Source organism: Lutjanus erythropterus, chromosome 4 (genome assembly GCF_056507025.1).
Source record: "Lutjanus erythropterus isolate fLutEry1 chromosome 4, fLutEry1.hap2, whole genome shotgun sequence".
Lineage (NCBI taxonomy): Eukaryota > Metazoa > Chordata > Actinopteri > Lutjaniformes > Lutjanidae > Lutjanus > Lutjanus erythropterus.
Genome location: NC_139320.1, coordinates 27,509,617 through 27,524,418, shown reverse-complemented (window position 1 = coordinate 27,524,418; position 14,802 = coordinate 27,509,617). Strand labels below are relative to the sequence as shown.

Here is a 14,802-nt window from a genome sequence, read left to right as displayed (position 1 = left end):
AAAATGACTAGGCATAACATGAATAAAACTTTTTACTTTATCTCGTCCATGAACATGAGTGAAGTCTGATAGATTTGTCATCAGCTATAGTGTTTCTTTTTTTTACAATGAAGACAAGAATTTCCATGAGTCCATGCTACTTTACAACGTCATCAAACTGCGTCTTTTGTTCTGTCTTTTGGACAGAAGGCCACAGCCTGTATGTTTGTTCTAAAGTCATCCTCTCAGCCCTTCCTGAATGACAGCACTGTGTTGCTCGTAGTGTAGAGACGACGCAGATGAGACCGATGCTGTTGTGAGGTGGCTAGCTTGAAAGCGCTACCTTTTTGACGGCAGCCTTCTGCAGCGTAGTGGAGGATCCGTAAAGTACTGCATTAATTTGGAAACTGAAACCTGTATTTAGGTGAATTGTTGCGATTGCTGCATCACAACTTCCTGGACAAAATGATTAAAGCTCCTTCCAACAGTGCAGCTCAGCAGACAGAAATAATGTAACTGGAGACCTCAGCTACATGTAACTGTGTGTGTGGGACTGAAACATGGAAATAAAAAAGATTAAAAGAAACTTAGAATGATTACAGCTCTTACTATCAAACACAAACTTAATTATAACTTATTCAAATGGATAATAACTGTTATCACATCAAGACAAGTTTAAATACAGAAAACCCCAGAAAAACCTTAGTTATTCTGCTGTCATCGTGTGGTGTTCGATGCCCTGTACTGAGTTTGACATGTGACAGCTTCACACCACAGAATCCTGCTGTTGTCACAAACTGTCTGACACATCTGGCTGAGATTTGGCCAAATGAGTGTCTGAGATACTTAGCGTCACTACTGTTAACGTCAGGCTTATGTCTGTTTTTAATATCATTATCGGCTTAATTTCATCTGTCCCTCTGCTATATTTATCTTTTAAACTCATTTCTCAGTTACAGTCGTCATAATCACACACTGCATCACAAATGTCAAAGTGTGACGATGATCTGAACATGTTTGATGAACCAGAAACTAACATCACCTTCAAATAAGTCTGACTTCATCTGAAACTAACTGCATTCATCACTGCTCTGCTGGAAAACCCTTTCACAGCTGCCTCTGTGTGTGTGTGTGTGTGTGTGTGCGCGCGTGTGTGTGTGTGTGTGTGTGTGTGTGTGTGTGTGTGTGTGTGTGTGTGTGTGTGTGTGTGTGTGTGTGTGTGCAGAGAGGCGTGGCCTGTGGTCACATTGACGACAGCAAACATGCTACTCACAGGCAGGAAAACACCTTCAATCTGTCTGCAGCTTCCGCAGCCAGGAGCACATGATCTGCTCCAACAGACGAATCAAACGAACCCTGAGGACCTAAAGGAGAACCTGGGGGTCCCGGACAAGCTCTCAGCAGGGGTCCAACACGTGGTCTGGGGACCTGTAAGAGGACTATATAAGTCCTCAGAGGGTGCGACACAGGAGGTAAGGGTTGATTCAGGTTTATTTTGAGCTTTAACAGGCTGCGTGTTAAAAGTCACACATCCTGAACCACAGAGAAGAAGCAGCTTCCTCCTGACGACGTTCTTGGGAACTGAAATAAGAAGCAGGTTAAACAAACACGCGTTTGATTCTGAGGGATTTTCTTCTTACACAAACTTGAATCTTCAGTATTTTGTAACAAAGTTGTTGATCTTTTGTCCCGATTATTCAAACAGGAGAGTTTCATTCAGATCAAAACTCTGAAAAGCTGTCAGTGTCTTCACAGTGTCTGATGGGAAAAAGAATTAGGACTTCCTGAACCACAGGAGCCTGAACTGACTCTGGTCAGATCAGTGTCAATCCAGTCAACGAAAACCAGGATGAAAAATATTAGTTAACCCCAGAAACAAGACAGAAACTCAAACTATATCAAAAGTAAACTTTGAAAACAGGAATGAAAGATGTCATTTTTTTTCGTCATCCATTAAAAAGAAAACGATAAGACGGATGATAACACTTGAGTTTTCAGGCTCATAATTTCATGGTAAATAGGTTGTAATTACCAAATAATATATTTGAAATTTCTTAGAATTTACCCACAAATCACCCCCACATTCCACGGTATGTATGGGATAATTCATAAGTGTCATTTTCAGTAATTACCACCTACTTGAATAAAAGCAAAACTTGTGAATTACCATATATTCACCATGAAATTTGGGGGTAATCTGCAGGTAAACTGAGAGAAATTTCAAATATGTTGCTTTGTAATCACCACCAACTACATGAAAACTGTACTGGCTAATTTTCATATAATTAACCATGAAATTTGTGGGATTCAGAAAATTTTTAATTCTTAAGTGATGTTTTGTTATTGTGGTGGAAAAATGACAAAATCAACAGAAATATGAAAGTTTCTTGTTGTACATCTCTGTTTGGTACAGATACCTGCAAAACTGAAAATTAGAATAATGTAAAAATGATCATTCCCTTGAATATTGCAAATCTTATGATATTTTTTCAGCCCTACGTTGCAGAGACTGTAGCTCTGTGAGACCTGCAGCTCCTGTTAGTTTGTCCTCTACATCTCTCTTGTGTCCTTTAGAGATTAATGACTTCATAACAGATTGTATTTGCAGTTAAGAGAGAATTTCTCATGTCTTGTCACAGAGTTTTGTCATGAGCAAACATTTTAGCATGTTCACCTTCTCAAAAGAGAACTTTAACAACAACAGTCATTTCCTCAAGAAAGCTGAAGTCCTGATGTCATTTCCTGTCAAACTGACTCAGATGAAAGAATCCCTCAAATACACACTGAACTGTTTCTCTGGCAGAAACACTCCTGGTTTATTGATTTATTTTATTTTACTTTTACAGATATACACACACAGCCTACATTTCTAACTCTTTCCAAACAAGTTAATGAACTAAACTGTTTGCACCCCTCAAACAGTGTCACTCATAAACACCGTCACTGTCCTTTAATTTTCACTGCACTGTCTCGTACAGCACAGATGATATGCAGTGATTATTCTGCAGAACAGAGCAGCTCTGACAGAGAAAAAACTAAGACAACAACAAGAAAAACAGTGTTTATTGAGAAATTCAATCCAGCCAGCATCGAATCTGTGGAACAGAAGCTTTCGTGACAGTTAGAGGCCATCAGTACAACAGGAAGTGTGATCCAGTTCTAGAGGTGATGGAACGTATCTGATAATTGGAACTCTCTCTGAGATTTGAGGTTCATCAGAGTCTTAATTACATGATGATCAGCGTACTGTGCATCTCCAGAACCACAGAACAAGAACTGATCATGTGATCATGAAGCCTGATGTTAGCTCTCAGCTTTAGTCTCATGTGATCCACGTATACGTTTGTCTCCTGTATGAAAGGCGCTGTCTCCCTCAGTGCAGTTTGTTGTGTTGTTGACTGTGTTTTTGTTGTTGTGGCTGCTGCGATGTGTAGTGCGTTTGTCTTCACGCTGATGCTAAACTCATGACCTGGTCAGGAGCAGGTTATGTTCAGAGTTTCAGATTAAATCGTCTGTAAAAACTGCTGCTGTTTAATTATTTTCCTAACAAAGTTTGTTTATGAGCGATATAGATTATAAACAGAGGGAAGACGTAATAATGAAAAGTTGTTGAGCTGTATGTTCGTAATATCACAGAACGAATCCATATAATGTCAAAATGTAACATAATGTAATGTAGCAGCAGCACAAACTGTCTGCATCGCGCTGTCATGGTAACCTCCATTTGGTGATGCAGAGTCATTTTTCCCCGTTTTCTCCAGATCATATTAACACTTTAAATTGACATGGTATATAATCCACACACTAAAATAATGATGAAGTAACTACAGACAGGAACACTTTTTACTGTTATCTGTTTTGTCTTGGTGATTTTGCAGCTCAGATCACTGATTAGAAAATTCATCATCATTTATCACAGACAATCTTAAATCAGTTACACTTATTTTATGTTGGTTTGAATACTGAAAACTGAAGTGATGTCCATGTCTGTCTCATCAGAGGACAGTGTCAGAGTGACAGCATCATGTTTAAATCTGTTGTATGGAGTTTAACTGTTTAATGTTCAGTTTTCATGTTAGAAATAAACAGCAGTATTAAGATCACATTTCGTCAATCAGTCATTTTCTGACACTGTTCTGCTTCTCCTGCTTTATTTACAGCATTGTTGTTGCTTTTTGCTGTGATATATTTTGTATATTTTCCACAGCTCCTAATTATAATGATATGATCATCTTCACTGAAATAGGCGGCTCATGATCGCTTCACTTTATGTGGAAGAAGAGTCAAATGACACACCAAACGCACCTTTCTATGTGAGCAAGCACAGATTCTGAAGAAGAAAGTCTAAGTTAACAAAGACAGTTGATAACCACCGTGGTGTTAACCTCTTATCTCTGACTGGAGGTTCAGGTTTTGTCGAGCAGCTCATGCAAAGAGAGTGTAGAGCTTCCTTCATAGTTCAGTCCTCCAGTCTCTTCCATCTACAACAAACTTTACACCCACACAGTGAATCCAGAACAAACGTCAAATCCTTCTCATTAACGTCTGTGGAGAACACATCCACAATCATGTGACCTTTGTCGCCCTGATGACAAATATAAGCATGTAGTAAACATTCTGAAACAGTTGTAGTTTGATTAGACTGGTTTAGTTAGGCTGAGGAAAAGATCATGATTAGGGGTAAAATTTTGTCAGATAAGTTGTGTGATGTAATCATGAAATAAACTTTAACTAACTTTAAATTACTGTTGCCGTATCTGTGGCGGCCATGAAGGCTGTGAAAAAGTCAGTTATACAGCAGTAATACGTCTAACAAGGTAAATATCAATAGATCAAAGCAGGTCTCTAGCTTGGTAAGTTTACTTGCTAACTTAAAGGTCCCACCCACTGATAACTGAAATGATTACAAATGTCAGTGGGATTTTCAGTGAGGTTTTACTTCTGGTACAGAGATCTGACTGTGGTTCTCTGTTGACTAAGTTCATTTACTCCAGTTACTGCAGTTAAACAAGTTGAACAATTTTTTAAGCACTTTCTTGAAATGACACTGTCTAAATTTACTCTAAGCAGACACTGCAGATGGTTTGTTACACAGAACCACCTGGGAAGTCACTCTCAGAAACTGTTTGGAAAAGGGCAGGTACTTTCCAAAATAACACTTGGCAGATGATTGTATGAGCCAAGCCATCTGTCAGGGCTCCATTCAAGGTCCTCTCTTCCTCTACATTAATGATCTGCCTTCAGCATATCCTTCCTCTTGTGTTAGCTTTCTGTTACTATCTCTTCTGTTAACGGGTCGGTTTTGGCCTGTGTCTTGAATCAGCCATAAAATACCCTAAAAACAATTATTTATTATCCAGTGTGTTTCTTATCTCTTGGTTACCTTGTTAGGCTTCCTTATCCATGAAAAGATTGGTTTTAATATTTTTGTTGTGGCCCCCTGGGCCTTTCTTTTGACAGCATACCCCTCGTTTTCAATACAAAAAAACTGTCAAATTAACCTCAAGAGAATTATATAAATAAATAAAAGGTTGTTGTGTTACCTGACTGTTACTGAGGGGTATTAGAACACATCTCTTAAATGTTCAAAAAAAAAAAAGTTTTTTTAATTTTAATATTATTGACTATAGTAACATCAATGGTGTTACGGGTCAGTTTTGACCCATATATATTTACTTCAAGAAAAAGGCAAAAAACAAGTATTTTTCTTTTCAAAAATAGAACTTAATACAAATACAAAATGAAAAGCAGAACTAGTGTCCATCCATCCATCCATTTTCTGTAACCGCTTATTCCCAAAGGGTCGTGGGGGGTGGAGCCTATCCCAGCTGACTTTGGGTGTGAGGCGGGGTTCATCCTGGACAAGTCGCCAGTTCATCACGGGGCTGATACATAGAGACAGACAACCACTCACACTCACATTCACACCTACGGGCATTTTAGATTCACCAATTAACCTAGCATGCCTGTCTTTGGACTGTGGGAGGAAGCTGGAGAACCCAGAAAGAACCCACGCAGACACGGGGAGAACATGCAAACTCCACACAGAAAGGCCCTGATCCAGCCAATCAATCAAACTCAAGACCTTCTTGCTGTGAGGCAGCAGTGCTAACCACTGCACCACCGTGCCGCCCCGCAGAGCTAGTAATAAGACAAAATGTAGATTTGCAAGGTCAAACAAACAACAACCAATCAAGCAAATCAAACCAACAGAAATCAAGTACTAGTTCCATAAAAACTCTATGTGCAAGAACATGCATGTGTATTTGTGTATTTTTAGATGCATGTGTGATAAAAAGTGACACTAGTGTGTTCTTTGCAGAGCTATTTTTTTGCAGAAGAGTGTTGTGTTTGTCTTTCTGCCCTTACAGTAAATCTTCTCATTGTTGCATGCTGTAAACTGGAGATGTGTCCTCTGCAAGTCACCAACTCTAAACTGAATTGGCCTTATGTACCTGGACATGTCCGTCTTTGTTTGGTCAAACATGCAAAGAGAGAAGCCCCTAACTGAAGCTCAAGTGGTTGGAGGAACAGCTGGCTGTGGGCTGTTGGCTGATAGTTTGTTTATGATTGCAGTTTTGGCACTTATTATTGTTTTATAATCTTATATTATAACTGGGTTGAAACTGACCCTAACAACACAAAGGTCATAATTTTCACCAGAGCATTTTCTAATTTAGTAAAATTATTATTATTTTTTTTGTTTGTTTAAATAGAAAGTCTTGATGCAATAAACAAATTTATGTAGTACTTTTATGCGTTTAAAATCAAAAACAGGTTGGTGCCGACCCTAACACAAGAGGAAGGATATACAGCAGCCGATGGTTGAATGTATGCAGATGATGCAGTCATATATCTACATGAAAAACACAAGAAGTAGAAAAGGAAGAAGACATTCACACTAACACTCAGAATATATCAGAACTGTACTGTATATTAAACTATTTTGGTCACAGAAACCATTAGCTTTGCATAGAAGAACATACAGACATCTTTTTGTTTCCAACTTGAAATAACAAGTGTTAAGTCGTTTCCATGGACACTTCTCACTGTTGGCACACCTAAAACCACGCCCACAGCTGCCAGTAGTCTATCCGGCTGCAGATACGATTTTGGTGCAGATACAAACAGATAACTTGAAGTGTGGAGAGATGGATTCTCACAAATCCAGCTGCTGTAAAATGTTATACTTTTTACTTCACTGCATTTATCTGATTATTTTTACACACAAAACGTACAAAAAAATCCTAAAATCTGATGTTTAGTTGTAAATAATCTACCCAACCGTTTAAACAAGCACAGCTGCAACTACTCATCCATCGACCAGTTAGATAATTGATATAATTTGGTTCACACTTTGCTGCTTTTCCTTTGAATTACTGTGATAATTTCTAATTTATTTGTAAAAATGTTGAGGTTTGGACAAAACAAACATGAAGGTGTCACTTTGGACTCTGGTTTGTAAAAATTCTGGCATCACGATGATGCAAACAATTAATTGATTAATAGAGAAAATAATCATCAGATTAATCCATAATAGTTCTTACTTACAGTTTGATACAGAATAGTTCAAAATGAGCTTCAGCTCAGTAACTACAGTAAATTCCTGCTTTTACTTTAATGGGTCACAATCATAGATCAGACACATCAGAACAACAGTCTCAGATGAGGTACTTTTACTTTGAATACTTTAAATGCATTTTCCTGATTACAATGTAGGACTTTTAGTTGTAACAGAGTATTTTCACAGTGTGGTATTAGTACTTTTACTTCAGTAAAGTGTGTGAGTACTTCAGTCTGTTGGTAATCTGAGAGCAGAGGCTGTCGTCACATGTGGATACAGATCTGTGTTGTCAGTACAATGATCAGCTGACTGTCAGAGATGCAAATGTTTCCTGTGTGAGAGACATTTGTATCAAACCTGAACAGCAGCAGCTCTGAAATGAAAAGAGGGAAAGTTTCCTGTTTGGTGACTTCCTGCTGCAGACACATTCACACAAGACCACAGAGTTTGTTTTGTATCCTGTCTCGTCTGTCACCTCTGATTCTGTTACAAACACTGACACGTTAGACTGAGGTCTGCAGGAGCTCCTGGATGTCCAACCAGACAAATCCAACACACTTCAGCTCTGGACATGTAGACAGAACAAACTGACTCTCTGCAGCCATACAGCTTCCACCCATAATGCATCAGGAGTGCTGCTGACTAAACTCTGCTTATGTGACCTGTGACTCACTACATCAAAATAAACAAATAAAAAAACGTTTTTGTGTTTTTTTTTTTTGTTTTTTTTTTTGGAACTCTTTCCTCATTTTAAATGTTTGATACGGTTTTAATGGGGTAAATTCTCAATGCCAAATAATTGATTAATGATTGGCAATCTATGATCAGATCACCCGATTGGCTACTAAAATACAGATGAAAGGTTTGGATATTAATTCAGCTTGTTCTCAGTACTCAATCATGAAAAAAAAATCTACTGAATTACAGTAACTTGAGTATTTGTAATTAGTTACCTCCACCCCTCATATTACACCAGCTGAAGCGGTGAGTGGATGTACATCTTGGCTGCGAGAGTTGACAGGAAGTTGATATTAAACGTGATTTCAAATCAAAAGTATCTCCTTATATTTTTGAATATTAGTGATGATTGATACAGTGATGAAGAGTTTAGCAGTGGAGAAACTGTGGAGGTGTGTTTGTAGTTCATTCAAATGTTGCAAACTCCTGATTGGTGCACAGACATGAGTGACATCATCACTTTTCTTTTCCTCGCCCACTTTAAACCAGCGAGAGGAGCTCAGACAGAAACATGAAGACAGAAAACTGTCAGATTGAATCATCACAAGTGTTCTAGATCTGTTCGTGTAGGAACCTGATGAAGAATCTGTACTATAAAAAATATTTTCAGAATCTTTAAAGTGTTTAAAAGTTGTTTTCTTTCCCATAGGCCTCTGCTCTTCCTGTTTCCAACCAGACTGTGAGCCCAACACGCAATCCAGACCACAATCACAGCAGCTGCTGAAGACTCAGACGTTCTCGAAACACGGTGAGAAGAACATCACGCCTGCAGCTCTCTGTCTGTCCTGAATTGCAGAGCTGAGGTTTATGGATTTATTCTCTGTGACTGATGGTGAACTTTGAGTTCTGTGTTCCTCAGCTGCAGCTGAAACTCCTGATGATGCCTCCTCCCTCCACCTCCAGCTCTGGAGGAGCTGATGAGGGGAAGCAGTGCATCATCAACGACCAGATGGGACCCTTCATCGTCCTCTACATCCTCATCTTCATTATCAGTCTGCCTGGAAACCTGCTGTCTGTGTGGGTCTTCATCCGCAGCCCCAGAGCCAAGGTACCACTGAGAGAAAGAACTCAGAACTAACTAGAACGGGTTCTAGAAAGGGTTCTTCACCCCGTCCCCATAGGAGAACCATTTTTGGTTCCTAGTAGGACCTTTATAAAGCTTTCAGAGAGTTCTACACAGAACCAAATATAAAAGGTTTGGCATTAACAAAACAGCGTGAAAAAACATACAATGGCTGCAGAGAGCTGAGATTACAATTATAGACTTCCCAATATTCCGACACACAATCCGCTAATCCCTACCTCACTCATGGCTCAAACAGCACTTTCCTGACACACCTCGTATATCTAGAACCATCTGAACCCCCTATGATCTAATGTTTCCACTCAGAACACTCTCTGGGGGTTCTAGTCAGAACATTTCCACCTTCTGGGTGCTAACAAGAACCCACCCAGGGGGCTCTACCATAAACCTTTTTTAAAATCCAAATTTATCAAGCACTCACAAAGGAGGTTGTACCAAGAACCTTTTTATAATCTACAAATTTTATCTAGGACCTACTCAGGTTCTACAAAGATATTCCAATACAGACTGACACAGGAGATCTACCAAGAACCATTATATCTTCCAAGAGCCTACACAGGGGTTCTAATGAGAACCTTTTTATATTCCAAAAGGTTTATCTACAACTGACCCTGGAGGCTCTACCAAGAACCATTATATTTTCCAAGAATTCTATCAAGAACTCACCCAGGAGGTTCTACTGCAAACACTTTTAATAATCCAAGGGTTTTATTTAGAACCCAATGGATCAACAGACTACATTCCAAGACTGTTATCCAGAACCCACCAAAGTTTCTACAGAGAACCCTTTCATATTCCAGTACAAAGAACACTTGACAGGATTTCAACAGTCTTTGACCTAATTTTTTTTATTCCAGAAAAGGGTTCTTAATGGAATCCTTAGTCTTACAAAGATACATTGACAAACTGTAGGGTTTTTCAGAGGCGAATAGTTCCGAATGGTTCCAGGTTGAACCTTGGCCCTTCAGGAAGAACCCTTTTGGAACCTTTATTCCATATCAGTCAAGGTGAGACAGAGGTCAGATCCTGTCTGACAGGAGAAGATGAGGTGAACTAAAATTTAGGTTGTTTTGTTTTTCTGACAAAAGATCAAAATGAAACAAACTGATATGACAGTTTGATCTTATTCAGAGAAGTGTTTGTCATTGTGTGGATAATTTAAAGATCTGAACTCTGTGTTTGTGTTGTTGCAGCAGCAGCAGAGCACCAGTGTGTATCTGATCAACCTCCTGGTGGCTGACCTCCTGCTGCTCCTGGCTTTGCCCTTTAAGATCCTGAAGGACGCTGGGGCGGCGCCGTGGAACCTCATGGTGTTTCATTGCCAGGCCAGCGCTGTCACCATCTACATCAGCCTCTACGCATCCCTTGCCTTCCTCGCCCTCATCATCACTGACCGCTACCTGCAGGTAGGAAAACATCTTCATCCCCGGGGCTACTGATGAAGCTGAGTCTTATCTTTTGTTTAATATTTGCGTTTATTCATCTCAAACATCCAGAATACATTTACTGTGAGCTAATGACCAACTAGCTAAAAGCTAGTGAATGATATATTACTCATCAGAGCAGAGGCTCCGGTTCTCTCCTCTCTGTACAGTCATGAAGTAAAGCACTGTTTTCCTCCAGTCAGTAGTCAACATGGATGAAGAGAGAAGAATTACAGAGATGTTACAGGCTGTTGAGGGCTGCTCCTGTGTGGCTGCTGCAGGCAGGTTGAGAAGCAAGAGCAAAAATTTATTTACTTCTTAATCCTCAAAAAACTTGAAAAAGTCTGAGCTCTCCGCCTGTTGGTAACCTACCACAGCCAAGCAGAATTCGGTGTGATGACGGTGTTTATTCCTCCAGAAGCTCCAGTCTGCCTCCGACTCTCTCCTCCAAAATTCCCCAGAGCTCAATAAAATGTATTTCCGTCCTTTTTCCCCACATGGTTTTCCATTTTTTCAGTTCTGACTGGAGAGCTTTCAATTAGGTTGTGTTATCGTGTACTCTTCTTCTGCAATGATTAATGGCAGCTACTGGAGAAAGAGCTCCACCTGCTGTTTGTCTCTGATATTCACATAGTGGTAGTGGATTAATAACAAATACTCAGATTACTGTAATTAAATAGTTCTTTTGTGTATATTTTAAGGTCTGTACTTTTACTCGTACTTAAGTATGTAAGTATGCAGTAAGTGTTGATGATGTTGGTGTTTGTCTGCTGTCCTGCAGGACTGTCACTCTCTGCGCTCCCTGCGGTTGCAAGAGGTCGGTTTCGCCCGGCTGCTGTCGCTGGTCATCTGGCTGCTGCTGCTGCTCATCATGGTGCCCAACATGGTTCTTCCCAGAAAAGAAGTACAGGTACTGTTGTACTACTGACTGAAAAGCTACTACTTCTACTACCTCTTCTTCTACTGCTGCTGGTCAACATTGACTCCTGAAAACTAAAAGAACCAGAGTGGTGTCAGGTCCAAAACATATCACCAAGACCATCCGAGCAATCAAACGATGAAGTCATGCACCAGAGAAGATCATTTTTATTGTTGTTCTTTAGTGATTTCAGGGATGAGGAGGAAGGAAAAAACTGAAACAATATCTTCATCATGATGGTGAAACATTTATATTTAGCGCTACAAACAGACAGCAACTAAATATCCGACGTTTCAAAATGTTATTGAAGTATCAGTTGGTTCTAGAAAAAAATGTTAATATAAATACAGAACAGGATTTAATTTTTGATCATGGGACACTTTGAGTCTGGTTGAAGGCTGGAGTACAGGGATGTAAAGGGAGTATATTTTGTTTGTGTGTACAGACGTGTGTTGTGTTTACATGCAGGTATGATCTGTTTGTCTGCAGGAATATAAATCAGTGTGGTTTCTGAAAGGGTGGGTCCAGATATGTGCATTAATATTTACACATTAATAATAATAATAATAATAATAATAATAATAATAATAATGCAGATGACACAGTCATTTCTGTACATGATAAAGACGGACAAATTATCATCAGCAACGGCTAAAATTTACAACTGGCTCTCAGAGTCTTGTCTAACACTTGATGTGAGATAAACTGATTTTATGCACAATTATATAAGGAAAAATGGAAGTCAACTAAATCATTCAGACTGTTTCACATTTTAAATATCCATGAATTATCACTCACTGACTCAGAGCTGATCTCTGACAAACACAAGTAGGTGTGTAAACCTTAAATTCAATCTGAGAAACTTTTATGTTTATCCAAAACCAGCGACTCATAGATGCAACAAGTGTACTCATTTCATACTGTATCACAAGCTGGAATAATGTGTTATTTGAGGCAATCAGAGAGAAATTGCACTATTTTATTTTTTTATTTATGGAACAGGCAAATGCAGACTTCACAGGCTGTAAACAGCTGTGAACAGTCTGGAAACAGGGACGTCTGCAGGTGTTTACGTTGCAGAAAATCTGTTTTTTCATGCACTGTTTTGTCATGTTGCAGTTTAAATGGTTAATCAATTATCTGGGGAAAAAACTCCATCACTACACTACCTGTCTGTTGGCAGTAAATAAAAGGATGAGTAATAACTTTTTAAAGTTAAATGAGCACAAAACTGAAAAAAAATCGGGGGAAATAGACGGTTACAAGTCTTGGTTTGTCCTTGATTCAGATCTAAGCTTCTTGCCCCAAATTATCTTTTTTTTTTTTTAACCTGAGAAATGTAGGACCATTTATAAATCAAAAAGATGCAGAAAAACAGATTCCTTTATTTCAAGCTCGTCTACCACTAACAAGTTACCAGGATTAAAATGTCATCTGTCTTTGCAGGAGCAGCGCTACCTCAGCTGCTCGTCTCTGAAAAAGGACATCAGTCTGCACTGGCACGCCCTCACTGTGTTCCTCAACACGGCCCTGTTCCTGAACGCCTCTGCCGCCGTGCTCCTCTCCAGCAGCCTGACTCTCAAAAGACTCCTGGGCAGTCGCAACGACCCCAAACTCTGGGTGGATGCCAGGCGGGCTGCGGGGAGCGTGGCAGCCGTGGCATCGGCCTACATCCTCAGCTTCGTGCCGTACCACGTGGTCCGGACGCCGTACACGTTGGCCCAGACCGAAGTCATCACAGACTGTCAGACCAAGAGGCAGCTCTTCCTGGGGAAGGAGTCGACACTGCTGCTGAGCGCATTGCACCTCTGCTTTGACCCGCTGATCTACTACTACCTCTACACGCCATTCAGACAGACGGTCCGCAGGATGTTACCCTGCTGCAGAGACCAGACGATCAGCGAGACGGAGGAGCAGGCCGCAGAGGAGATGATGCAACATGCAACCTCTGAACAGCAGGAGGACTCCGCCTGACCACAGATATACTGTCTGCACAACCAATCAACACACAGTTTATTGCTAAAGACTGAAATAAAGAATCATGCAGAGACTGGACATGTAACCTAGGTTAGCACAAAGACTGGAAGCTAAAATACACCCCTCAACCCAAACCCCTCATCTCCATGTTTAAAGATGGCTGAACTGAGAAGTAAAACTGCAAACCTCAAATAAACTTGATTTAACGTGTTTTTTCTGTTAATTTTACTGTGTATTCTTCATGTAAACTGTATGTGTGATCCTTGTTTAGGGTTTGACAGCTGGGTTTTAGTTTCTCAGAATTTTTATGTCTTTCATTTAAATTGATTGACAGGTCTGTGAATACAGGAACTAACACGAGACAACATCTAAATCTAACTTATTGATGTTTGCTGATGCTGTTAAAGGTTTTTACATCTGTAATACACATTAAAACTAGAGTGAAACAGACCTGCTGCAGATTCTTCTTATAAAATCTGATGTAAAAACACAAACAAATGAATAAATAAATAAATAAATAAATAAATAAATAAATAAATAAATAAATAAATACAGAGATATATGGTACAAATTAAGTGAATAATAGAGTTTGATGTGTCATTGTGTGTTTGGACCAGCAAATGACAGCAGTGATCAGTGTTCTCCATCAGTTATATTCATACTGTCTTTTTACAATAATAAAAAAAAAACTTTATTTATTAACTTTATGACAACATGATAATCAGACAGCTTTACATTGTTTTTGCTGAGGGGGGAGAATTTAACAAGATGTCATTCAGATCATGTTATTTCAATAAAACACAGATGCTTTGCCTGATTTGAAAAATATTTGTGTGTGTGTGTGTGTGTGTGTGTGTGTGTGTGTGTGTGTGTGTGTGTGTGTGTGTGTGTACTCCAGAGACCCTTCTCAGCTTCCCTGTAACAAAGAACTGATTCAATTTAAGTTACTTAAATAAAAGTCTGCTTGTTGATCGATTCCTCTATTGACTGAGCTTCTGTTATCAACTAAAACAGATGAACTGAGAGAATATTTGTGCATTTGTGCTGTGTGGCAGTAATGATATTATAAGATGGTATATTGACCTCAGTTTATTTTTAAGAAAAATATTCTCATTTA

The 14,802-nt window shown here is 39.3% G+C and overlaps 1 protein-coding gene across 1 annotated transcript; it reads left to right on the top strand.

Annotated features, from left to right (window-relative positions):
- The first annotated feature begins 1,308 nt into the window (after positions 1-1,308).
- Positions 1,309-14,202, top strand: gpr171 (G protein-coupled receptor 171). Its single transcript, XM_084716404.1, has 6 exons — positions 1,309-1,451; positions 8,931-9,029; positions 9,141-9,329; positions 10,559-10,771; positions 11,571-11,699; positions 13,155-14,202. Exons 3-6 carry the CDS (start codon positions 9,159-9,161, stop codon positions 13,680-13,682), a joined length of 1,041 nt encoding a protein of 346 aa, XP_084572530.1. The 5' UTR covers positions 1,309-1,451; positions 8,931-9,029; positions 9,141-9,158; the 3' UTR covers positions 13,683-14,202.
- Positions 14,203-14,802: the final 600 nt, after the last annotated feature.